At 39.4% G+C, this 27,079-nt stretch overlaps 1 protein-coding gene across 1 annotated transcript in view; it reads right to left on the bottom strand.

Annotated features, from left to right (window-relative positions):
- MPDZ (multiple PDZ domain crumbs cell polarity complex component) overlaps window positions 1-24,663 on the bottom strand; it is a gene marked incomplete at both ends in the record, with an annotated part of 85,217 nt that extends 60,554 nt beyond the window's left edge. Inside the window, 10 exons of the mRNA XM_080362500.1 lie at window positions 488-577; window positions 1,898-2,093; window positions 3,784-3,872; window positions 6,068-6,182; window positions 11,746-11,949; window positions 13,142-13,270; window positions 15,171-15,384; window positions 17,249-17,388; window positions 18,260-18,481; window positions 24,481-24,663. Of these exons, the coding sequence (XP_080218626.1) occupies window positions 488-577; window positions 1,898-2,093; window positions 3,784-3,872; window positions 6,068-6,182; window positions 11,746-11,949; window positions 13,142-13,270; window positions 15,171-15,384; window positions 17,249-17,388; window positions 18,260-18,481; window positions 24,481-24,663 (1,582 nt within the window). The remainder of the gene's footprint in view (window positions 1-487; window positions 578-1,897; window positions 2,094-3,783; window positions 3,873-6,067; window positions 6,183-11,745; window positions 11,950-13,141; window positions 13,271-15,170; window positions 15,385-17,248; window positions 17,389-18,259; window positions 18,482-24,480) is intronic.
- Between the last annotated feature and the right edge of the window lie 2,416 nt (window positions 24,664-27,079).

The following is a 27,079-nucleotide window of genomic DNA, read 5'->3' as shown; positions in this document are numbered from 1 at the left end:
AACTAGACTAAAAAGAGGGCTGAGCATATAGCAAAGGCAGACTGCTTCATGTGACATCTTTGACACATAACTAGTTTCAGAGACATACAGTAGTCAATGATGTTACAGCACTGAATAGCACATGCTTACATGTATAGAATCATAGAATCACAGAAGCTTTTTGGTTGGAAGAGATCTGCAAGATCCTCGAGTCCAATCATCAACCTAACACTGGCACTAAACCATGTCCCCAAGAACCTCATCTATATGTCTTTTAAACACCTACAGGGATGGTGACTCAACCACTTCCCTGGGCAACCTGTTCCAGTGCTTGACAACCCTTTCCATGAATAATTTTTCCTAATATCCAACCTATGAATACTTTCAGTTTCTAGCTGTACCTCAGCTACATAGCACAGAGGAGATGGAAAGGCACACAGAACACCTGATCTTTGTGTAAGCACAACCAAGCACATTTTCAGAGAATAAAATATTAAACGTTGTGAACCTGTTTCCAGTTGTTTCATGTCCTCTCCAATCTTTACCACAGTGGCAGTGCATGGCAGTGATGGGGATCCCTGTTCTGTTTCACTGTTATCTGGAAAAAGAAGAAGTCTTTTCAGCTACTTCATGTCTTTAAACACCCATCAAGCCCACAGGCATGCCTCAGGGCACCGAGTCTCTATTAACTGGACCTATATTTAGCAAATGAAATCTGGCATGATGGGGCTGGAAGAAATGCCATATTTAAAGACATTTTGTCTTCTGTTAAAGTTTTGCCTTCTCCAGTGAATTTTTCAATGAAATAAGAAGTGGGGAAAAAAAATAAAAAAAAAAAAAAAGCACAGCTATCAGTAGCTGCAACTTATGACTGAAAGAAAAGTTACTGGAAAGCATCTAAATATAATGTTCTTTAGCACTCTTGTATTATCTTTTGGTTTTCTTCCTCTTTTTCCCTTTGTGCAATTCAGGAAGCTGACACCAAAAAACAAAAATGCTACAGACTTGGAGACTGGCATACCTGATGGACTTTTCACTTCTAGAAAGACTCTCCTACCACAGAGTTCTGTTACGTATGTTGCTGGCTGTCAGCTCTCTTGTACATCTCTAGGCTGGATAAACTTGTGCTTGAGGTTGGAATGAGAGGGTGCCATACAGACATCATACTACTGGGTCTTTCAAAATCTTGTGAAAGGTGAGGATTATGTCTCAGTCTACAAATTGTGATATACTTCTGCTGATATCAACCTGTAACACAAGTAGCTAAAAAAAAACTGGTTTGTGCATCCAGCCTCTACGCAGATACTCTATCCAAACACACTGACTTTCAGGATCTGGCACATATCCTTCAAGATTTGCACAGTCTACATTTAAGTTTCACTAATCTCACCTCATCAGCAGCAAAATGAATATTGGTCATTGGCTTCTGAACTTTGTACACCTATACAGTTAATGCCCTGTCACACTATCAATAATCTCTAGATATAGGCTACTCCTCTCATACCTCAAGTTTGTGAAATTGACATGGAAGAGTGAAAGGAGCTGAGACTTGCTTTTGCTCATTGTGGAGGGTATCTCTTTGCTTGTTCTTGAATGCAGCTTTCACCCTTGAGCACAAATAAAACATTCACTGCCTTCTTACCATTTGAAGATTTGCAGGATCAAAGTCTTTAAGCAATTCAGCCAGAAGTGCAATGTAGTGCAGAGCTTTCAACATTCACTTTGAAAATGTAGCAAATAATACCACTGTGTCTAAAAGATTAATCTAACCATAGTAGACCAAATTCTCCCTTCATGTACAGCAGCCCTCCCATCACTAATAGCTACACAGGATGAATTCGGCCCATTTTATTTCCAGTTTGCAATTGAGAAGAAAAATGTTTCAAGCCAACTTTAAAGCAAAGCCAGTTTTAATTACCTTTGGCTGCGCTACTATCCATTGTTTGGAACAGTAAGTCCTTTTCAACAGCAGCATTGAAGTCCTCCTGGGGATGAATATGATTTTCCTGCTTAAGCCCTCTTCTGATCAAAGTGAGCCGAACTGTTTGTCCCGTGTGCCGCAAAACATCAACTGCTTGCTGGTTAGTAAAACCCTGAAGATTTGTTCCATCCACCTGCAGGATTAAGCAGCTTTTCAGCTCACAAGACATCACCCAGAAAAAAAAAAATGTTCAGCACAAACTAATATGGCAAACTCTCAGCATCTGTTAGCCTGAGCACAAAGAAATGGAAGCAAAAGAACAAAAACCTGGCCGACTTAATGACATTAGATGCACTAAGCACTTTCACCAGCATATGTATCCCACAGCGATGTAACAACCAGTACCACAGCAAAGTCAGGAGTAGCGCTGTGGGTGCCCACCACAGTAGGGCCAGGCAGATCTGCTCTGCGAGGTGGGAGAAGACATAGCATGTGCTGTGCAGGGCATGCTGTGCAGCCTGTCTGCCTGACCTCCCACCATCCCCACCTCAGAGGAGAAAGTACTGGGTGAATAAACCAACACAGACATGGCCAGCAGAGCTGAGGAGGGGAGGGTGAGGAGAGACACATCTGTCCACTGTGGTAGGAAGAACTACAGAGCACAGTCATTCTGAGGCCAAGTAACATCAGACACGAGAAGTCTAGTACTGAACACCATGAAGTCCAATTTCCCAACAGAATGCTGTCCCAGGCAGCGAGATGTTACCTCTGGGTCCATCGTTTTAAATTTTAAAGAACAAGATTTTGGCTTCTTTTGTTTGAAGCTACTCCATTATCTCATTAACTCATGATTTTTTTTCTGAAACCCAAGACTTTGGCATTGCTCAGTTTCATCCCACTGTCCCCAATACATGCCACTGCTAATTCTTCTTCTCCCTGAAAACTCCACATGATCCTGTCCTGTCTCTGTCTCACCCCTCAATGCCTTTAAATTCTAAAATACTTCTAACAGTACTATAATCCTGACTCCTGTAGTTGTTTTGGTCTATCTATACAACAGACATATTTCATTATTTTAATTCCTCCAGCATGAAGTATTACTCCCTCCAGACCCTTAGTCATTTTGTTGCCCTTCTTTGAACTTCTTCCAACTCTGGGCTCTTCTAAATATAAAAAGTAATTAAAATTGAGCTGGGGTTATTTAATCTTTCCTCCATAATTAAACAAACCATATTTACAAAATTATTATTATTATTATCCTTTTGTCTGAGGTCACAAATCTCTCTCTCCTCCTGCATCCACAATAGAAGAAGAAACCAAATTTCGGAATAATCAATTTTAGCCATTTGTACTCAGCATTTAAATCATTATAAAACCTATATATACTTCTATTTATAAATACACAGGCACATTTGTACTTGGGGAGAGACCATAACTTTTCCTCAGTGCTGTCCTCACACAAATGCAAGGCCAGATCTACAACAGCCATGAAAACACGGCTCCTGCATTTATGACCTGACTTTTACCACACAACAGTTGACTCACAAAAATATTTTCTTCTTTCTCTGACTATCTAAGGCTTTAGTGATATACTTTTAAAAATAATTCTGGAAACAGGTACTTAATATTAATCGAACTTTGAAACTCTACCTTTCAAAGCTCCTACTGGTAAGATACACACATATAACACAGAACTTCTTAAGAAACATGTTACACACAGATTGATCATCAGAAAGATAATGTGACTGAATACTCAGTCAAAAAAAGGACTCACCATTTCAATACCAATCCTAAATGTTTCAAAAAAGTACTACACGAGCATACAACTTAAAGAAGCAGAGTTTTGCAGACAAGTGAGCTAATTTCTTTCTGTGTTTACTTACAACAATAATTTGATCTCCCACATGGATTCTGCCATCATGTTCAACAGCACTGCCTTTTGTAATGCTTTTCACAAAGATACCAGAGGGTTCTGGGATTAAAAAAAAAAAAAAAAAAAAAAAATAAAATTAACTAATTTATTAAGAAACAAATTATATAATGCAAAACCCTCCAACTAATGCCACCAATCAAATGGAGAAAAAGAAAGAAAACACAATGCCCAGGTAAGATAAGGAAAGAATCATCACAAAAATATAAGCTTCAAGTAAAACATGTATATTATTATCATTTTCCTAAAGGATGATTTTGATTAATGTAAGCTTGCATTGGACCAGATTTCATTTAAAATCTTACAATGCCAAATTCCAAATTCTTGCTGTAAAGAAGAAACATTCTGACATATTTTAATCTAAACGTTGAAATCAATATTGACAAAAAAGTACCCCTGACTCTTGGCGAGATTTAAAACTACAGGACAAAAAATTCTGTTTGAGTACACTAAACTGGTAAATTCTGTATTTTCTATGTATTTAATAACTGTTTAAGGAAATGCAAGTTTGGATAACAAAATGCATAAAATTACAAGCCAACAGGACTACAACTTATATTTGAACAGGCTTTTAACTACAGTTGTCAGTATTTCAGCCAATTTAAAAAAAAAAAAAAAAAAATCCTTATCAGAACCATTTTAGACTGGCATAAGATCAGGTCTGAGGATCACCAGCCTGCAACATCGGTATCAGAAACCTTAACAGAGTTTACTTTCAACAAAAGCTCCAACTCTGTTAAATGAATATGTTCAATGGGAAGATAACCCACTACCAAGTGAGTTTTAACAGCTGTCAAGAAATCCCAGTGCCTTTGTAGACCTGAAATTCATGTTCTACTTGGCCTCAATATTACAAAAGTTAGCAAGAAGGAGGGTGAAATCTATGTTTTCTTCTAATTACTATATGCAGCTACAGATATATTTAAGTCAAGACACTGACAATTCTTTTATGATTGTTTGTTTGTTTGATTTTGTTGTTGTTTTGTTTTTTGTTTTGCTTCCCCCCCGTCCAGGTTTCGTGAATAATTGAATGGCTAGTCCTACTAACTACCAAAAATTTTTATATCCTGTAGCAGCTGGATGGTAATGTGACAAGTTGCTATTTGTCATTCATGAAAGATTCAGCTGCAGTTATTGTAATGCAGTATTTTATTACTGCTTCTCTGACAGCAAAGTCTTTCTTTAACTGTTAAGTCACAAAATTAAATGACATGCTCAACTAGTTCCTAAGCAGGAGTATTTTTAAATGCAGCACAGTAATTTAAAATCGAAGACTGAAGAAACTCCAACACTAAATAATTTAAAATATGCTATATAATCTACCACATGTTGTACAACTTAATTTGCCTTTTAAAGATTCAACTGGAAGCTGCTTAGCAGTAAGTTTTGAGTGGACTTACACAAACTGTGACCATCCTGTCCTATGGAATAGGTTGTTAAAATTTAGTACAGCTTCTGAAAGCCAATAGATTATGAACTGCCAATAACATGTGACAAACCTATCCACACATTTTTCTAACAATATATACACGGGTAGAATTCAAACCACCAGCTCTTTGAGATGTTTTAGAACACGTTCAACAATGATCCATTCCTAGCAGTATTGCATTTGCCAAATCACCCATAGGGAGACCTAACAGGGTTCTGGATTGTTTTTCTAAAAAACATAGTGGACATTACAAAGTAAAATACAGAACTGTACATGAGCACTGTTGCACTTCTTTATTTAAATTAACTGACTTACTGTCTGCAACAGTCCAGAGGTCAACAAATATTTTATCACATCCAGAAGTCACTAAGGAATTCTTGATCTGCCAGCAGTACTACACACATTGTTTAAAAAGTAATAACAATATCTTCAGAAAACTAATGCACCATCTTTCAAGAGCCTTTTAAAAATGAAAATGTAATGTATTATAAAAATCCCAACCAGTTCCAATTAAAATGCCTCAATCTATTTTAGAAGTGTTTTGTAAAAACATAAAAGCACAAGCGTTAGCCAAGAGTGAATTAAAAAATGCTGAGGTGGGAATTTATAATAAAACTGATTGCTTCTAATCTGGATGTCCTTCTCATAAAAGGAAAAACAATTCCCTTTTCTTTACAAACCTTAAAAAGATTTTAGATGATCAATGTTTTTTTAGATATGCTGTATCAAAACTAAAATCAAGACTTTGATGCACATACACCATAGTACACAACAGATTGTATACTAAACCGCGGGAATCAATTACTACCTGATGTCTTGTCTCCAACGTAACCAGCAATAGTTATTCCTAATCCCTGGATGTTTTTAGTAAGTTCAACATTAAATTTCTCCCCATCTTCACTGCTGTCAACGGAAGCATCTGCCTAAAAAGAAAAGCATGATTAGAAAGGAACCTTTTTTCTTTAAAGATCCACCACATTCTTTGATGTCATAAACACATAACTTGTACACAAATGTAAAAAGAGAAAGTACCAACTTTGCTTCTGCTATTATTTGGTATTCAGCAGAGAAACTATAGATATAGAATCGTTCAGGTTGGAAGAGATCCTAAAGATCGTCGAGTCCAATCAGTAGCCTAACTCTGGCACTATACCATGTCCCCAGGAACCTCATCTATACATCTACACATCAACAAGAGCAGCAACAGATATTCCTTAGCTGCCACCCAAGATGAGAAGGCCAACCACCTCAAGGGTACATATGATTACAGTGGATCCTTCTGCACCCCTCATGAGAAACCCTCATGCTCAGAGTACCTCTCTGAAGTGTCTGTACACCAACAGGTAGCATAGGGAATAAACAAGAATGAGAGATCGATGTGCAGTTGCAGGGCCATGATCTCATTGCTATTACAGAGACTTGAGATAACTCACATGACTAGAATGTTGTTATGGAGGCCTATGTACTTTTTAGGAAAGATAGGCTAGCAAGGCAAGGTGGAAGAGTTGCTCTTTATGTGAGAGAGCAACTTGAATGTATCAAACTCTGCCTGAGGGGGATGAAGAATGAGTTGAGTCCTTGACTGCTAAGACAGGTCCTCCAGAATCCCAGACCCTGGAGGTAAGAGAGCAAGTCTGGCAACAGGAAGGCTTTCCCTTGCTCAAAAAGGATCAGTTTAAAGTTCACTTAGACAAACTGGACACCTACAGATCCATGGGCCCCGACGGGAGGTAACCACGACTGCCAAGAGAGCTGGCAGATACTACTGCTAGGCAGCTCTCTGTCATTTTTGAAAGGTCATGGAGAACAGGAGAGGTGCCTGAGGACTGGAAGAAAGCCAGCATCACTCCAGTCTTCAGAAAGGGCAAGGAGGACCCAGGAGACTACAGGCCAGTCAGCCTAACCTCCATCCCTGGAAAGGTGATGGAACTACTTATTCTGGACATCATGTCCAAGCATGTGGAGGAAAATAAGGTTGTCAGGAGAAGTCAGCATGGATTCACCAAGGGGAAATCATGTTTGACAAACCTGACAGCCTCCTATGATGGTATGATGGGCTGGGTAGATGAGAGGAGAGCAGTGGATGTTGTCTACCTTGACTTCAGCAAGTTTTTGACACCGTCTCTCAAAACATTATCATAGGTAAGCTCAGGAAGTGCAGGTTGGATGAGTGCACAGTGAGATGGATGGAGATCTGGCTGGATGGCAGAGCTCAGAGAGTTGTGATCAATGGTGCAGAGTCTGGTGGGAGGCCTGTAGTTAGTGGGGTTCCCCAGGGGTCAATTTAGGTCCAGTTCTGTTAAACCTTTTCATCAATGACCTGGATGAAGAGACTGAGTGCACTCTCAGCAAGTTTGCTGATGATACCAAACTGGGTGGAAGGGTTGACATGCCAGAAGGCTGTGCTGCCACTCAGCGAGACCTGGATGGCCTGAAGGACTGGGCAGAGAAGAACCTGATGCAGATCAACAAGGGCAAGTGTGGGGTCCTACACCTGGGGAGAACAACCCCAGGCACCAGTACAGGTTAGGGGTAGACCTGATGGAAAGCATCACTGCAGAGAAGGACTTAGGAGTCCTGGTGGAGAACAGGCCAGCAATGTGCCCTTGTGGCCAAGAAAGCCAGTGGTGCCTGGGGTGCATTAAGAAAAGCCCGACCAGCAGGTTGAGGGAGGCTCTCCTCCCCCTCTACCCTGCCTTGGTGAGGCCTCATCTGGAGTACTGTGTCCATTTCTGGGCTCCCCAGTTAAAGAAGGACAAAGAATTACAGGAGGGAGTCCAGCACCAGGCTACAAAACTGATGAAGGGTTTGAAGCATCTTTCTAAAGGGGAGAGACTGAGAGAGCTGGGTCTGTTCAGCCTGGGGAAGGCTGAGAGGCTATCTCATCAGTGCTTATAAATATCTCCCGGGTGGATGTCAAGAGGATGGGACCAGACTCTTTTCAGTGGTGCCCAGGCATAGGATGAGGGGCAATGGGCACAGACCAAAGCACAGGAAGTTCCATCTGAATATGAAGAGAAACTTCTTCACTTTGAGGGTGACAGAGCACTGGAACAGGCTGCCCAGAGAGGTTGCGGAGTCTCCTTCTCTGGAAACGTTCAAAACCCACCTGTACACATTCCTGTGCAATCTTCTTTAGGTGAACCTGCTTGAATAGGTGGGTTGGACTAGATGATTACCAGAGGTCCTTTCCAACCCCACCCATTCTGTGATTCTGTGATTTTAAACATCTCCAGGAACGGTGACTGAACCACTTCCCTGGGCAACCTGTTCCAGTGCTTCACAACTCTTTCTGTGAAGAAATTTTTCCTAATATCCATTCTAAACCTCCCCTGGCACAACCTGAGGCCATTTCCTCTCATTCTATCACTTAATACTTGGGAGAAGAGACCAACACCCTCCATGCCTACAACCTCCTTTCAGGTAGTTGTAGAGAGCCATAAGGTCTCTTCTCAATCTCCTTTTCTCAAGGCTAAACGACCCCAGTTCTCTCAGTGGCTCCTCGTAAGACTTGCTCTGCAGATCCTTCACCAACTTTGTTGCCCCTCCCTGAACTTGCTCCAGCACCCCATTGTCTTTCTTGTAGTAAGGGGCCCAAAACTGAACACAGTATTCAAGCTGCAGCCTCACCAGTGCCAAGTACTGGGGGATAATCATTTCCCTAGTCCTGCTGGCCACACTATTGATGCACTCCAGGATGCTGTTGCTGGTTTTGGCCACCATTCTTCACTGTAAAGCAACGCAGATCATGCCCTCCGTCCCTCACTGCCCCTGGGATATTACTCCCTAACCTACAAAACATTTTGGTGACAAAATCAACGGGTGAAATTTGTATAAATTAAACAATTAATCTCTTGTACAGTAAGTTACACAAACCATGCTTAAATGTTAGAATATGTAGCTTGCTGATCTTCTGGGACCTCCTCAGAACCAGCTTTAGAGTGCTGTGCTATTCAAAAAGATCAAAATTACAATTTGTATTCTATTTATTTAAATTCCTACTAAATAACTAGCTATTTTTTCCTGTGCATGACAAATTTAAAACATAATAAAAGCGTTTTCTACTGAGGCAATTATATATTTTCCTTTCAAAAGACTTAAAAATTCTGTTTTTGAAAGCAGCAATTATACTTCCAGCTACTTAAATAATGACAATATCCACTAACATCTACTACAATCCTCTGAATTTCAATAACAAAGAATGTTGAGGGCAATGAATTCATTTATTTATTGTTAGTGGCAGTACAATACGTATTATAATCCCATTTCAACAATATTGATTTCATATTAAAATTTTTAAAATCTACCTATAAAATTAAATTTCAACTTTTTAAAAAGTGAGAGGGGGTAATTTTTCATCTTTCAGCTATGTAAACCAGATACTTACTAGCCACTTCTATAACTGATATATATCAGTATACGATTACATTTACCAAGCTTCAGTTTCAGTGTATTTATGTGGACATCAATATTCATGCACATATTCAAATGGGATTTCATAAACATTATAGGTATCTATCAAGATCCTGCTATAATCTGATTTTATTCTGTCCATTCTGCATGACAGATAGCAGCTAATATTTTTTAAAGTACAAATACTGCAACCAGACAGATCCAATCTAAACCCAGTCTGACCAGATGAGTAGCATGTGCCAAAATAAGACGACTTCAGTAGAGCTATGTATGACGTTACTTTACAAAAGCAAATCTGACTTCAGTTCTTCATCTAAGTAACTCCACACAAAACCACAGTCAAACACAAGAAGAATAAATTTCTACCTCTCCTCTTGATAATACAGGAGTATTTTGGCCACAGGTAATGTCACTAATAAACGGCTCCAATTTCTGTAACCTCATAAATTTTTACAGGATATACATCTACAAGGGACATAATGAGAAGTGCTCATTTTGGAATGCCATTCTGCACTGACTAATAGCTTTAAGAGCATCATATAGTGTTCATCCATCCTGTATCTGCCAGGAAAAAACAGACAAACCAAGCTGTTTCCACCATCATCTTCACTCAAGGCCCAAATTAATATGGCTTGCAACACCATCAACTGGCTGCTCCCTTCAAAAACAAAACTTCATGCTGACTGCAGCAGTTTTGAGATAGCCTGCCTCCTGCCAGGAAAGATGTGCCAGGAACAAGGTACTGAAAAGGATGAGAATGGAGAGGAAGGTGTCAAAAAAGTCACATTTTGCTACTTGGTGGCTTTGAGTTATTTCCTTGGTACTAGAAAGACTATATATCCTGCAGCTGTAGATACGGCCTTCAACATTGCACCGTATCACCTCAGAAAGGCAAATATTGAAGAAACATACACAGATGAAATTATCAAATTCAGCTTCTGAGACTGCTGCTTTTCACATATTTAATATATGGGCTAAATACTCATTCCTTTACTCATGCCTTTGAGTGATGTACAGACACAGAAGTACCAGACTGTCACTCTTAGATACTCAGAAGACTCCATGTTAAGATTAACTTTCTTTGCCTTAAAGCCACAGCAGACAGAATTAATACATTTGTTTTCCACAGACACCACTACAAAAGACAGAGGGAAGATAATGGTAATCATGCAAAAATTTTTAAAGATTTTTTGCTTCCAAAGTGACCTATCTGAAACGTGATTTGTAACTAGGAATGAAATGTCTAGAAAAACACCGGGAAAAAATAAATTAAAAAAATTATTGTATTTAGTTGTAAGCTCAGAAACAATTAGCTTTTTCTTCACTCAGTCACTACATGTAACCACATTTAAGCATATCTGCTCATAGCTGTATGTGACAAAACACTACTGTTCCTGGCTCTCGTGAAACCAGGCTTTGCTGTAAACATACAAATGACCTGTTTGTAGAGGCTTTGAGGTGACAGGACATGATAATGTTTACAGCATTTTTTAAGTGGCTGACAGTTGTAGAGGAGTAATAGCACAGAAAGCACAATCATCAGCAGGGGAATAAGGGTAGCAGCTGGCTGGCTTTTTTTGGAAGATGTCTAGCAAATGAGCAATGCCAGGTGATGCAGGAAAGAAGCATCTGTGTGCCGGCTAGCACAGGGAGGAACTGTCTGATGAATGGTTGCAATGATATTGAAATAAGAAATGTTCCTTGTAAGGAAATGGACAGGCAGACAGAGAAATGCTGCAGAGCCAGCTTTGCCTGTCTGAAGAAAAGACTGCAGAGGTTCAGTTACTTCCAAAGTATTACTGCACAATCACAAGCAACCCAGAATCAGAAGTTATTTGATCACACATATGGAAGTCCTAAGCTTTCATCCCAAAAGGCTTCATCAAGCATATAGGTCCTTGCATTATGGACTCCTAACATTTAATTCTCCCAGACTGTCAGCTGAGAACACCAATACTGGGAAAGAAAATCCTGGCTTTTGAGAACATAAGCGTGACAGACATTCAAATAGTAGTTAAAAGGAAGTCTGCAGTAAAAGTTTGCCATGAGTTACATATGTTCACTGTTGATTACCTGTTTCTCTGCTGTGGAGATGGGTACTGGTGTACCTGGAGGGACTGCTGGTGGAGGTGGCTCCTCAACAGGACCTCTTGCAATTACCAGTTTCACTCGATTTCCACACTGCCTCAGAACTTGTGCCACCTGCTCACTGCTCATTCCAGCCAGGTCCGTATCACCAATTTTCAAGATGTGGTCTCCACTACACAATCTCCCATGCTGGAGGAAGAATAATGGTGGAAAAAATACATTATCATCCTGCCATTCTTCTCATGTCCCATACCATTAGAAAAAGACCACATAGCTTTAGTCACTTTTAAGACATATGAACCAGGTGACTTTTGGGGGGCAGGGCAAGTCAATATCCAAGTAACATGGAGAAGAAAAGTAGGTTGCACAATGACATACTAATTTTACTAGGCCTTTTCCCCAGAAATATCCAGGACATCCTTTTTCAAGCAGTCGAGCACAGAAAAAATGCATATGGTTATAGTTACTGTCAACTGCATTTAGACTAGAGAACTTTAAGTTATTTCCAAACGCACTTCCAAAAGACGGGATACAAACTTATATTCAGCTTTGCACTTCTGTTTAAAAACTGGTCCTCAGGATTAACTGTAACTTCAAAATAAAATGCATTTCTTCCTTACCGTGATCCAGCTTTCTATATTGCTTTACACTGTTTAACTCTCCTAGCAATTTATCTTTAACAAATAAAAAAGCTTCACACGAATCTAGCCCATAAGAAAAGCATTATACAGGTCTGTAAAAGGAACCAATCTACCTGCTCAGGGAAAGAGTGCAGCAGTAAATCCTGTCCGTGCATCTCCAGCCCCTGTTAGCAGGCACCATTTCTGTGGCTGGAAGACTGACCAGTCTCTGTGCCTGTTCAGTCCTCGACCTTCATAAACACCATCCTAGACACTTGTCCACAGGGCAAGCTTGAAATGGACTGTGATCACCAAATTCAGTTCTCACAAGTTCTCCAGGCAGGAGTAGAGCCTATGTCCTGAGGAAGACACATGAAGCCACACGCTTCCTCCACGCTTCAGTAAGCCCAGTGGAGAGAAGCAGATGCTCTTCTCAGCTGTTCAGGCAAAGCAAGTGTTTGGTGCCTTCCCACCTCTGGATTACAACCAGTATGTTAATGAAAGAATTAGGAGTCTAAATGCATTGGCACAAAACATGTATGATGTAAGAGGTTTGAAAATGTGATTTAGAGCCTAATCCAGCTTTTATATTCAAATACAGAGATCCCTGCACTAAACACACTTTTACTGAGGATAAACTTCACCACCAGCCCTCTCTTTTTTACACTTACAATGAAAATAGCTACCACTACTTCGCATGATTATAAAAGAGTAACTTCACACCTTACTGAACTATAAACAGAAGGGTAGGTTGAATTTACCTGATCAGCAACCCCTCCTGGGAGGATGGTTTTAACAATCACTCCAGTTGACTTTCCTCCAACTATTCCAAATCCCAAACCTGAGCCATCGTTCACCAACTCAATGGTCTCGACATGCTGCCAGTGCACCTAAAAGGAATAAATACAAATTTCAAATGATTTAAACAAGGACATACATACTAAAACTTGAAAAATATTTTCTCTTATTTCTTGGGTATGTTTTTGAATAAAGGAAGGTGGGAGGAAGGTGGAAATATGAGACCTTTCTAAAAATTACTATTAGGTATACGATTACATAACATTTAAGCAATAAATTGCTCATTCCACAACAGCTGGAACTTCTCTGGTACAAACCAGAGCTGGGTAATAGGTCAGGCCTTTCAAGAACTTGCTGAACGAATTTAAGCAGCGACATAGGACTGTCCACCTCCATGTCCACCTGCAATCAGTGAGAAAAATACAGCTGCCAGAAAACCTCACAAGGCTGAAAACTAAAATCTTCAGATAGAAGCATGTTCACATTGGCTATTATAACAAAGCACAGAAGAAAAAATAAAGCAAATTCAGAGGTTAAGGCTGAAAGCATCACCAGATATTGTGAGGTATGCATGAGCAGAATTGCCCCTTGTATAACAAACAAAGGTTTCTGGGTTGTCTCATATCAACAGCACTGGAATGAAGTAGCTCTGATGGGAGGCTTCATGTTCTGACAGAAGCAAAACTGCTGTGACAGAAGAGCTCACTGGTATGAGGCGGTACTGAAGGGACAACTGGAAACTCCTGGTATTGTTTCTCCTGAAGAACAAACCACATTGTAAGCTCATCTGAAATGTAAAAATACAGCTGGTACTCCACCAGATAGGATCTTGAAAATAAACAGTTATTTTGGAATAGCTAAGGTACTTCAAACTAAAAGCCCTTTAGTACCTGTTCAAGAATCCACAGTCTTAACCAAGAACAATCAAGCAAAGCCTGAAGGAAAAAGAACAGCTCCAGATAAGCAGCTTTCCCCCAGCGTTTGAAAGTGAAGAGAACCCAAGGACTGGGGAAGGCATGCTTAAGAAAAAAAAAAACAGGCACTGTGGTAGGTTTGAAAGGAACATTTTTTCAAGCAATGGAAGCTGTTGGTAGAACATGGAGGCAATCACACAGAGAAAGATGTGCATCACAGGAATACTAGAAGAAAGCAGGCCTCTACTGTGTGCTGACAAGAAAAGTTAGGCCAACCAGCTTTATTCCTGCACACAGAAGAAACAAAACATTCTGAAATATCTTCACTAAAAGTTTTGTGCTAAGGACTAAAATAAACACTGACATGGCTGCTTTTTCCAGACTGGTTGCTCCGTATGCTTCCAGGTATCGACTGCCTTAAAGAAGGGTGACAGATGACCCAACAGTGAAACCTACAGAAACTGAGCATGGGCCATGTCATCTCAGGATGAGCCATTACACAAGGACAGCACCAGAAGAGAAAGTGCAGTGAAGATCACCACGTTTCTGAGCTATGTTCTCTACACCTACCTATGCAAAAGCTTTAAAAAGAAAGGAAATGTAGCAGAGCTGTTCTCTGGGATCCCAGTGTGTCCCTAGACATGGCATTTTCATGGCTTTCTCTTGTAGCTCTACATGAGCCCCACCACTAACAGAGAAGCAAACAGGGAAGCACCCACTCAGCTGGTGGTGTACATCAGATTGCAATGCCTCAAAAATCTTGTCTGCTCTAGCAGAATGTAAAGAGAAAAAAAGATCCTGTTTATTGCTACCTCAAAGTAAAGCTCATGAAGTAAGGCGGATACAGAGAGTTTGGTAGATGGGGAGAAGGAATACAGCTGTGATTAACTTCCCCCTAGTGAGCCTGAATATTTTCTACTCTGCACAGGAAAAGAATCAACAAAGATGAACAGATGAAAAACCTCAAGAACTGCAAAGAAATGTATATACAAGCAACAAAGAAATGTCTCAAAATACTAGATGCAGTAAGCGCATATATGTCCAGAAATGAATACACAGACATTTGGGGTATACTCACCGGATTGGAATGGGCTGAAACTGTGCTAGCAGCAGATGGAGATGGGGAAACTACAGGACTGATTAGCTGAGGGAAAGTGCCTCTGGCCACAACTAGCTGGACGTTATCTTTGGCTTTCTGTAGGATGCTGATAGCCTGTTGATGTGTAATTGTCTGATCAAGGGCTTGTCCGTTAATAGCAAGGATTTGATCTGCTTCCTTCAGCTTTCCATCTCTGTTACATACATGTAAACAGGGAAGAGGGACAACAAAATAAAAAAACAAGAAAAACCAAAGAAGTGTTGCCACAGAAATTACAATATTTTGACAGTTTTCCAGTATTTTTAATAACCTGTTCTGTATTCCCCCCACTTTTTAATCTCTCCCTGCAGTTTTGCTGAAAGGAGCTGATGCGGCACCCTGGTGATCACTTCCTTTGAAGCTAATCCCACTGCCACTCTCCCCTGGCTACTACCCCCTAGCTAGCTTTCTTCTCCTTGTACCCCCATCCGAGACTAAGCATATTAGATCTCAGTCACTCCCAACCATAGCCTGGGAACTTATGTTTATTCTTGACTTTGAGCCTCTTGCTTAACAGACCAAGTGCTCCACTTTGTTCAGTGCACCCATTCTGAATATTCATCAAATCATGGAGTGGAACACGCTTTCATCACGATGGTAGAGAAACTAATTTTGTTTTGCACAAAATCAAGGGGAAAAAAAATTTTAAAAAAGAAAAAAAGAAGAAGAGGCAGAGAGAGAAAGAACAAAAAAATGACAAAACAGAACCCTTTTAAATGAGGGAGGAAAGGCCTGAACAAAATAAAAAAATAACTCTTCACTTTCTGACAAAGGAAGCACTACTGTAAAATTACATACTCGGACCTTCCTCAGACCTACTTCAAAGGAAGTGTATGAAACCTACATAGATGAGTTACCCTCTGCCTCCTCCACCATTTCTATTGCTTCTGCAACAAAGCAGAAAAACTCTGGAATCTTGTATTTAATATTCTAAGTGGCAATGCTTTGAAAACAAAGGGCAGAAAAGAAAACAAGGACCCCTGTTACACCAGCTTTTGTGAGCACATACAGTGTAGAAGCCAAGGTACTCAACAGCATTCAGGACAAAGACTATTTACCTCCAAGCCATAATATTTTGCTTCGAACTGTTTTTCAGAGTGCTCCCAAAGACTTAGTACTGCCAGGGCCTTTCTGATTTATGAGCCCTGTAACAGCTGTTGAATATTTCTCCTCCCACCAGTGAAATCAAACAGGCAGGACCTGATTCGGTAAAGACAGGTCTCAACTCCATGGAGTAAGAGGAGTAAGACAAGTAAAAGCACAGACCTCTTGGAGGTAAAAAAGAAAAAATAAATTGGAATTTAGGCAGGTTTTAAAAAAATTGGAATGACACAGAGCACTTTGCTTTTTTGTAACAGAACAAACTCTGCAGTCCACATTCTGCCCTCTGTTAAAAGGACAGTGTTCAGATCACAAATGATCAGAAAATTTCCCTCGACAGCATAGTGAGAAATAGCACCAAGATAACTCAGCTGCCCTACCCAACATACCGAGTGCATCACAAAGTGCATCTCAGGATCCTGATCAGCAAATCCATACACAGTGATAAACGTCACTGCTCTGCAGTGAACCAGAGCTGCTGCCATCCACCACCAAGTTAATTTTCTTCCTCACACTGTTCTTCTCTCAATGCTACTTATGGACTCAGGATTAAAGCTGAAAATCTACTTTCATCAAGCTATTATTATTCCTGAGTTTCTCATAACATAAGCTGAATATCTCTTCTAAGAGTCCAACAACTTTAGGTAAAGCCTTGCTTGACATAAATGCTGGATTTCACACCTGCTCAGTGGCACTCCACCTCACAAACAACCCTACTAGTTATGACTGATCATACACTGCCCTGTTCCGAATGTACATAAATTGTAGTGATGAGGAATTTTAAATCCGTTGTGATGTATGTCTTAGAACACAAGAGACACGTGCCCTTGTACCACAAAAGTAACAGCAATGAAACAACTAAATTGCAGTGTTGTGTTAACCCTTGGTACAGTAAAATATTCCAGTAGTAATCTTACCTATGCGCCACACTTCCTTCCTGGATTTCTTGCACAAATATTCCCAGTTCTCCCCTGTTTTCACTCTTGAGTCCCACGACACTGAAGCCCAGACCACCACTTACAGGTTTAATAAGTTCAATGGTCTCAACATGACGACCCTGCTCAGTAAAATTTTAAAAAGGTTACAAATGTTAAAAATGTTGAAAAGCAGCATTAAGGAATGTGGTAAACACCTTGGAAATCAGTTTCTAATTTGACAGCTACAGCTGGACAAGGTTACACTAGCTAATAACTGAAATAGAGTTTATTACGGCCCAGAAGAGGAAATCAAGAAACAACAGTGAAATACAGAGTTCATGTTTAACAGTGACTAAACTAGGATATATGTGTTTATAAAACTTCAGAGGGAACAGGTCAACTTTCAAGTAGAACTAGAAAAAGAGAATGAATTTCAGAAAGAGGGAAAAAAGTGCAAAAGGCTGACCAGGAAAACTATCTGGCTCTACTACAGGTTAATTAGAAAACTGCTAGAATATATATGCCTGGCCATTTTCAGCTCCAGCCACTGAAATGACTTGTACAACATTTCTGTCTATCACAGAAAAGCAGTAAGATTACAGAACAATGTGTAGCAAGGCCAAAAAGGAATTTTCCATCTATTTCCAAGCAAGTCACTGAACTAGCTTGCATTAGTTATGCACACAAGAGCACGGTCTGACAAAGCATCTCTCTCATGCACAGAGAGGCAGTCCTAAAATGAGCACAGAAAGATAAAGGCGTGCTGATCTGAGAGAGGCACGCTGCCCAGCTAAGGACAATAACTCAGCAGTGACAGTATCAAGACGACTTTTGCAACTGTTTTCTCATTTACCAATTGCTCCTCAAATTAAAAAGTTTATTTTAGTTTTATATAGCAAGTGAGGTCTGGTTTGCTTAATAACAAAGTTGCTTTTAAATAGACATACAGGTATTTTAATCTTCCAGATAATCAGTGATCCACATTTTATGGTTACCAGATGACATGCTTACCTGGGACATATTTCTGATCAGCTGCTCAAAATCATCACTAGAGGACTTCCCATTAATCTGAGGAGTAATGGATCTCACTGATGCTTCAAGCACATTAGCTGGGCTGCCATTCTGCTGAGCCAACAAATATGACTCATTATGCGGCAAGGACCCCATGTTCACACCATGATGGAGAAGTTGGGGGAATTCACCAGTGGAATGTATGGAAGGTGTAATATTTACCTGTAAAAGATTGATGGCAACATACATTTGTAGACACAGCAGAAAACTTTCCTTTATCAAAGAGCATTATGATAGGCAAATTGCTTGTTAAAAATATTTGAAATCCCAATTGGCAATTTTAAAAAGACACTTTAAAAACAAAAATATTCAATATTTATAATAGACGTAAAGTTGTGAATTATCAGCATAAAACATGAAAGATATCTATTAAAATAATCTAAAATTATTTTCCATAGTCTGCCTAAAATTATCTTGTTCATATCAGCATAGCAGCTTGAAGTACTCCAACACAACTGTAGAGGTAAGCAAGTGTAAACAGACTTCTGCTACAGTATCAGTATTTTTCAAAACAAATTTATCAATTATTTTACAAGAAAAATTTAAAAAATGGTATGTGTATTTTGACGAACAAAAGAAAGACACCTCATGGGCTACGTACAGAACATATTTCACTGATCAGAGTTTCTGCATCACTATGCTCTGTGGCTGCCAGTATGACCTTCTACATGAGGTAAAATTAAATACAAAATTACTGAACCAGTCTAAAATCACCAGGCTGATCTGCAAACCACAGTCATACCTTTATACAGGCAGCCTTGACACCATGCTTTCCTTAGAGCAGAAAAGAAAATAAGAAAATGCTCCACTTTGCCCAACCATAGTAAATTACCTACTTGCAAACAGGTTTCTGCCAACCACTCTAGTCACAGAGGAACAGAGACACCACTTTAAATGAATGCATAAAGCTCAGGTGAAGCTGGAGCCCTCACTTCGCTGTTTTCCCACCTGCTTGTTGACTGTCAACAAGCAGTATTTTACTCCACATCAATCTATTACATGCTTGCCTGGCACATTTACCACAATATAGGATGAGCACACTGCAGCCTCAAATACTTTTCATAGTTTTATAGCACAAGTTTTCCAGGGTTCTGCATGACAATAAAAAAGACTGGGATTCCACTTCCTTGAAGCCTTATTTTTAAACTTCAAGTACCAACAGAAAATTTCAAAACTGTAAATGTGTTCCTTCTCGTACCACTCAATATCCCATACAGCAAAATCTGCATTATGCATAGGAACTCTATGCCCAACCTACACTATGTTCTATATATGTTCTGCTGATACTGCTAAACAGAGGATTACTTTAGACAGCGCATTTCACTGTTTGTAATGTTCAAACAGCAGGCCAGCCATGATGGGCACACTAACCTCCACCTTAACGTATCCCCAGTAATCACCATTTTCTTCTCTAGGTGAGTTTGAAGAGTTGTTCAGTTAAGATAAGACAGTCTCCTAGAGATTTATGTTTTTCTTTCTGATATAAAACTCACACATTCCCATGCTAGAATAGAAGTATAGCACCAGGCAGATCCATATTTTAGTTTTACCTTGTACATTTCATACACCAAATCCTGTTTAAACTGGCAATACAGTGCCCACCTTCTCAGTCTGACATTTGACCCCTTTTGCATACTTGCATGAGCTGGGACATCACTGCAAACATATAGGTATTAACTGATCTCTCACATTTCTTCTCCCTTACAAACCAGAAGATGGAAATTGTTCATGTTTTTCTACGACATCTTCCATAACTAATTATTAACTCCATTATTCTGAAAACACTAGATGCTTTTTATTTGTATGACAGTTAAAATGCCTCCAAAAAGAAGTGCTGCACACTATCTATAGCAGGAAAAGGTACAAATTACCCTCCAGTTGACAGCAGTTTATCTAGAACTTTTAAAAGCTTCACCTGAAATCTTCAGTACAACTGTGATCACAGCACAGCTACAACACAGTATCAAACACCACCTCTTCAAGAAGAATTGATAACACCACCTCATTTTAATCAAACCTTTTTAAACAAACACAGTCACACATTCAATGGAGGATGTGCTTTACATGGGAAGTCTACCTCAAATAAAGTGGTTTCTGATTTGTGAAACTCCAAGAAAAAAACCCAAAACTCTTAAGAAAAAATGTAAAACTGTTAACAGAATAAAGCTCTGTGTGTTTGTGTTTGCGCGTGCACACAAAAAACACACACATGCCCATACACTTTAAAACATTTCTGGTTTAAAATTACATTTATAATGACCCTAAAGGTAGAAGTTCAGAATCTGCAGACAAATTACAAGCAGAAATGTGATGATCACTTTCTTCCCTGTTCCCTCTGAAATGCAGGCATGTAAAAGTTGAGAAGAAACAGTGTATATTCCTGCTAACCACAGAAGTACAGGCCATTCCAGGGGGAGCAATAAACCACAAGTGGAAATCTTAGAAAGAGGATGCTCTTGTGTTTGCATGAAGTATTTTTAATAGTATATAAATTACAGTACTTTGTAGTAATAAAATCACCATAATTCCATCAAGAAGTAGCTTTACAGCACTGGGATTATATAAGTATCATATGAAAGAACACTGCTTTTTTTTATAATTTGGTTTATGCTGATTTTCTTTGATTTGCTTTCTCCTTACTGTATATAACATCTGCAATGTGGACATAATTTGGTACAAGACAAAAATTCACAAATACCACCGAGTATGATAAAACTCAAGTTAGTTGCACAGATAGACACTAAATGCAATCAAACAATGCTTAGTCACAGTTGTTCAACATATTCTTTTAACAAAAAGAGCTACAGGCAATATGAAAAGACATGCTTTCTCCACTTCTTCCCTAAATTCACACTAGTGCTGACACTAAGCATTGCTATCCCATGCAACCCTCTATGTGCTGCAGCAGGACTGCTCCCCATTACTGCATTGCGAACAAGCAGTTCAAGCTGGTCAAACTCACAAGCAAAAAGAATCTGAGGAATGCAGCCTAGCCAAGGGAAGAGTATTTTGCTCTGGCAGAGCCCTGAGTGGAGTGGCAAGAGGAGGGGAGGAAGAGGGGAGGAAGAGGCAGACAAGGGAGAGACAAAAAGGACAGGATGAGAAGCAGGAGAGGACTACCAGCACAGTCTGAGTATTTTCTTTAAAATATCTTGTAAAGAAAATGAAGTATTCTTGAAATGTTCAAAACACGACAATCTCTCTTTTTCTTTTCTATCACTCCCTTATCTTCAAACAAAGAGAATTCTCTTCAGCAGAAGAAAACAAGGATTCGTTGAAGAACATGGATATAAAGAGCCAGAAAAAGACCTGGTTCCTTCCATGCTCAACTCCAGTGAACAGCAAAGTCAGGATAGCCATTCTCAAAAAAAAACAACCCTTTGCTGTCCTTAGACTTTTCTCACTTCATTTCTTAACTTCACAATGACAGATTTGCAGTGCAAGCAAATACTGCTTGCCTGTTTAAGAAAAAAGTCTTTCAAGCACCTACCAATAAATACCAAAGCTGACTTTAGCATCATGCCTCACCAACATCCGGATGAAGCAAGATGCCACTCAGTCCACAACACTGCATGTAACACAAATGCAAACTCAAGAGGCTCTTGTTAAGCACACACCAACAATGAAGGAGATCAGTTTCCAGTCAACACACAGAAGCTTTAAGGAAATAGGACAGCAAATCCGAAACACCTCCCTGCATGCAGAAACACACACTCTTTCAGATCTTCTGGTGCTTGAAAGACCACTTATCCGCTTGAAAGATCACTTACAGGGGGGAGGGAGAGGGTAGGGAGAAAAAGAAAAGAAAGTCTACCATTTTAGACCATAAAAAATTGTAGTAACTCTCACTGGAATGCAAGCAGTATTTGTCTGCTAAAACTGTATATTTGCATCCTATTTTTTGCTAGAAAAATATGACAGATGTTTCCAAGATTTGCCAGCTCATTTTCCAGACTCGCTGCACAAACAGAAAACCAGGCTCTCACTATCATCTCTATGCCTTCCAGACACAGGGCTTTGAGATAGGAATACATCCTACCCCAAAATTTATTGAGGTCACTTCTGTTGGGACGCTTGCAAGGAATCAGTTTGATTTAGAAAGTAGATTGCCATTATTGCTCCTCTGCCCCATCCTCCCTTTCAACCTATACTTTCCTAAAAAGATGGCCTTCTCCTTATAATTTTGCAATAGTCTCGCAGCTCTTTAAAAACTCATAAACTAGTTAAAAACATATGAGCAGTTCAGCATCACACTTCACCTTGACAAGAAACAGGCCCCCGTTCAACTTTCAGTGCAGCTTATCGTTAAACATCCAAAAAATTCAGCCATCTTTGGTTCAAAGGCATATAGACTGCAAAGCCAAATCACTCAACAGTTCCGCACCACTTGTCATCCTGTCTCAAACATAGCTCTGATTGCAAGTGCTTGGGAAACAACTTGTTTCCTTCCTTAGTCTGGCACAGCTCAGCCAAAAAGCCTGGTCACTATTCACATGCCTTTCCGTTTTCACCAACCTGCAGGTACCTTCAAGAGCACAGTGCCTCCCCAGCCACAAAAATAAAACTGAAGGGTGACTTTGGACACCTGAAAAAAACTGAGCCTTCGAAAATGCCAAGAAATACAGTATTTTATAATACGAGCTGACCCAAATCTAAGAATAGCTAGAAACAAACATTTGCACATGTAAGTGTTCGTATAAGCACATCTCAAGAAAAGAATTCACATACAAACAGCTGCCCTGTCAACTAGACTGGATAAGTTCAATACAACATGCACAGGCCACCGAAGTTACTGCAAAGATAAACTTGAAGCATTACAGCAGAAGGTAAAATTATTACCTTCTTTTCAAATTACCTATCTGTAGTATCAGCTGCTTCATTTTACCTATTTAGATGTTTGTATTCAAAATGAGAAGCATCCTCTAATTTCACAGCTAATGTCTGCAAGTGAAAATTTAATTTGCCTTTTCACCAAATTCCCATTAATGCTTCAGGAGCACTTTTATTTCTCACTACATGTTCCCAAAGTCATTACCACATAATTCACATTATTTCTGGATGTCGCTGTTAAATTCTCCTTTTCAAATAGTAAACCAACCATCAGAACAGTTTTTTTTCCTAGATTTTTTAAATCACTTCAATGCCATCAAGTCTTTACATACAAAACATGCAAAATTTGAAAAACACGGTAATGTAGAGCAGAGTGGACACCTTTCTAACGTATTTCTTGTCTGTGCTAAATAGAATCAAGATGATCTACAAGAAGCAATAGCGAGCTAGACTGTGATCTTATGCCACACAGTTTTAGCAGCATCAAAATTGTGAGGACGCCTCACCAGCCACAGTTCGTTCAGGGACCAGATGCGGCTCCACACTGATGACAACGTCGGTGGGCAGGGGCTTCATCCTCCCACTTCAGCATTTTTGCATACCAGCCACAAAGCTGCCTATCTTGCAGAAGTCAACAAAACAACTATTCGCAAAGCCAGATACACAGTTTAGTCCTAATGCAGTTACTGAGCTGCTTTTTATATTCTTCAAGTTCCAATTGTGCTGACAAAGAAACTGAATTACAGTAATAAATAATCAAGTCAATATAGCTGACTTGCTGCCCCTTTTCTTATCCTCATCAAAGACATGTAGAAAAGTAACACTTTTACTTAAAACGCTGAGCAAGGAAAAAAGCGGTACAAGGCCTTGCTTCTCTTTGTTCTTTTATTCCTGTACAACAAAACAGATCTTCATTTTCTTATGAAGTCAACATTCCACAGCTGCCCTTTTATATTCTCATTTTAGCAGGATAAGAGACAAAAAGCAATAAAAGGCTCCCAGGCAAATAATTCTAAGACCTCATACAAAACATGCTCCTTTTGAAGGACAGAACCAGAAGGCCTTACGTTAACTCATTACACAGTATCATCACTTCCCAACTATGCACACCAGAAGTAACAACCATATATGTAAAAAAAACGCATACACAAACTATGGGCCCCAAAAAAGCCCAGGAAAGGCAATGAATATGTCCCGCTTGGTTCCCTGAAGCTTTGAATCTGATGTTTAATTTAGGCTATTTGATTTCATTATTCAACAAGCAGAGACATAAACATTTTTGCACCTTCTTAGCAATTTTTCTCTTGCGCCTTGCAGGCTGCTTTTCCTACCTGGTCTCGCAGTTGTTGAACTGAAGTCTGAAGGTTGAGAATTTGGTTAAAGAGAGGACTCTGCAGCACTGATTTTAATAAGCTCAGTTTTTCCTCGTTTGCAATGTCACCTCGATCCCGAAGTTTTGCCTGTAAGCGCTCCATGGCCTGGAGGGCCCGATGTGTATCTGTAGTGATAACCATACCTAGTCAGCAGCAGTTCAGAAACAGACACATACAAGCACGTAACAGGTTTAAACATATCCCTCCTTATTGCTCAAACTACAGAGGACTTTAATGGTTCAGTTCTGAATAAAAATCCAAGCCCAAACACATCTAATGAATTAGGAAGTCAGAGGCAGAGCACAAAGCAGAAGCCAGTGAAAATGACATTTTTCTCCATCTAGAACTGGGTTACCAAAGTGAAACAGCCTTTATTAAAATTTAGTTATGGGAACTGTGGCTACAGGCCACTTTAAATATGTAGTGACAAAAACAGCCACAACAGAAAACATCTGCCTTTTTCATACAAACTTTTTATTTCTAGTAAAGATTAAAACAATGAAATCAAAACAAAAGGCTAAGAACTAAAACACTAAGCAAATGAGGGTACACCTTTTGTTTTCAAACACAAAATACAAAAACTCAAATATGTCACGTATTTCTAAGCACAGCAGATATTTTTTTACAAAACCTCTCTCATACAAATGTCCTAAATCTATTATGCACACTTGATTTGGCCACAATAATATAGCAATACAAATAAAAAAGGTTACCAATTGTTTCCAACATGTTTTCTGCTTCTCAGCTTCTATTCCAATAACCGGAAGTGGCAGCAAATACAGTACTTCCCTGAAAAACAACAGAAAGGGAAAAGGGTCACATTTCGAAAAGCATTAAGCCCTGAAGAAGAAAAAAGGCTTGATTTCTGCAAACAAGAAACAGACCTGCAAAATAACAATCCACAAAAAAACCCACGTCTCCTTGGATAATTAAAATAACCTCAGATGTGACCATATTTTCAGTCACTTTGGAGCTTAAAGCCTACCTGAAAATTGCTTTTAGGAATATACTTTGTAAAATTTTGCATTCCATGACAATGCTGCTGCATACTGTTGCACAACATGTCCTCCATTGCTTTAATCAGAAGCTATGAGTCATAGCTGTCACTGATACTTTACAGTTTCATTACTTTCCTTTACAGTGATTCATAAAAAACATTCCCTGAGGGATCAGTTTTCAAGCTCTATGTTGACAATTTCAGGTGCATGAACCATAGTATGTTTTTTCAAAGTCACCTTTCAAAAAGAAATGTAATGTAAGTCAGAAAGTCTTCATGCTACACAGACTTGCAAGACTCTCACGATACAGCCTCCACAATTAACAGCTATTGGAACCGAGACTCAGATCTGTATGGCAGCTGGATTTTTGCCAGCATGGTTTTCTAAGCAGCAAATTCTACACTAGGAGGAAGAAATTCTGAAATGGCTTTGTTTATTCTTTTTTATTGCTTTTAGGGGTTTGACTTGTGGTGGTGGTGGTGGTGTTTGCCATGTTTTGTTTTTTTTTTTCCCCAACTGTGTCTGCAACTGCTTAGAATTTTGTAGTAGCAGAATATGTTGATGGAGATGGATAGATGGGAAGTAAGGAGTTCAAGTATCACTACAAGTTTGTGAACTCAGCTGTGCATTTTGTCATCTTTAACAACAGTGCCTTTGTTTTCTGGATAATAAAAAAGCAGTTCAGTATAGTATTCCAGCTTGAATCCACTAACCTTACCAATATGCAGGGAGCTGTGATGTCTAAATGCTCAGGAAAAAAAGAGTTTTTCTTGAAACTTTGGAGAAAAATAGGGCAAGGAATTGTGTTGACAGATCTCTGGGTAAGACAGCCTAACTAAAATTCAACAGGACCATTGCTTATAATATAACCCAAGCAAGACAAGCATGAATCAATCCTCGCAATAAAAGCAAGAAAACAGCTGTTAAATGGAGGCACTTAGAAGGAACACAAGCCAGGATGAACATTTTGACAAGCCTGTATTATTTGCGGTTTCTGCAGAAATCCCAAATCAAATGAGTTAAAAATGATTTCAAGTTCCATTGCCAAGACTTCACTAGTTTACATATGTCTCGGGTGTCATACCAGTTTATTGTATTGCATTTGAATTTTCCAATACATTGGTATAGAATTGCTGATCATCCTCTTTAGGACAGTGTACCACTTAGGGACAGACACCCAAATCCTTTGAATCTGAATTTGTCAAAGTAACCTTATTCCATGATCCAAATTACGCGTATCAGTAAAAAATAAGCCTTCATGAATGTTTTCTCACTTGACAAGGCAAATCCCAGTACATGATTACCAAATCTGAAACCCAAACCAAATACCTTACGTTTTCACCTTGTGTTCTGACCTTGTCACCCCATTAAGCAAGACAAAAAAAGTCTGTTTTACATGGGAAGAGCTAGATGAGATCATTTAAATGTTATGAAGGAAGGTGGCTACCCCAAACCTTATCACTCATGACTTTTCCTTCTAGATGAACAAATTATGAACACTTCCTCCATTCAGAGTCCCTATTTACAAACAGAGGTATTTATGTCAGGTTCGCACGTGT

Source organism: Nesoenas mayeri (assembly GCF_963082525.1).
Source record: "Nesoenas mayeri genome assembly, chromosome: Z".
Taxonomy (NCBI): Eukaryota; Metazoa; Chordata; class Aves; order Columbiformes; family Columbidae; genus Nesoenas; species Nesoenas mayeri.
Note: the sequence above shows the minus strand (reverse complement) of the source record. Positions and strands in the feature narration are given on the sequence as shown.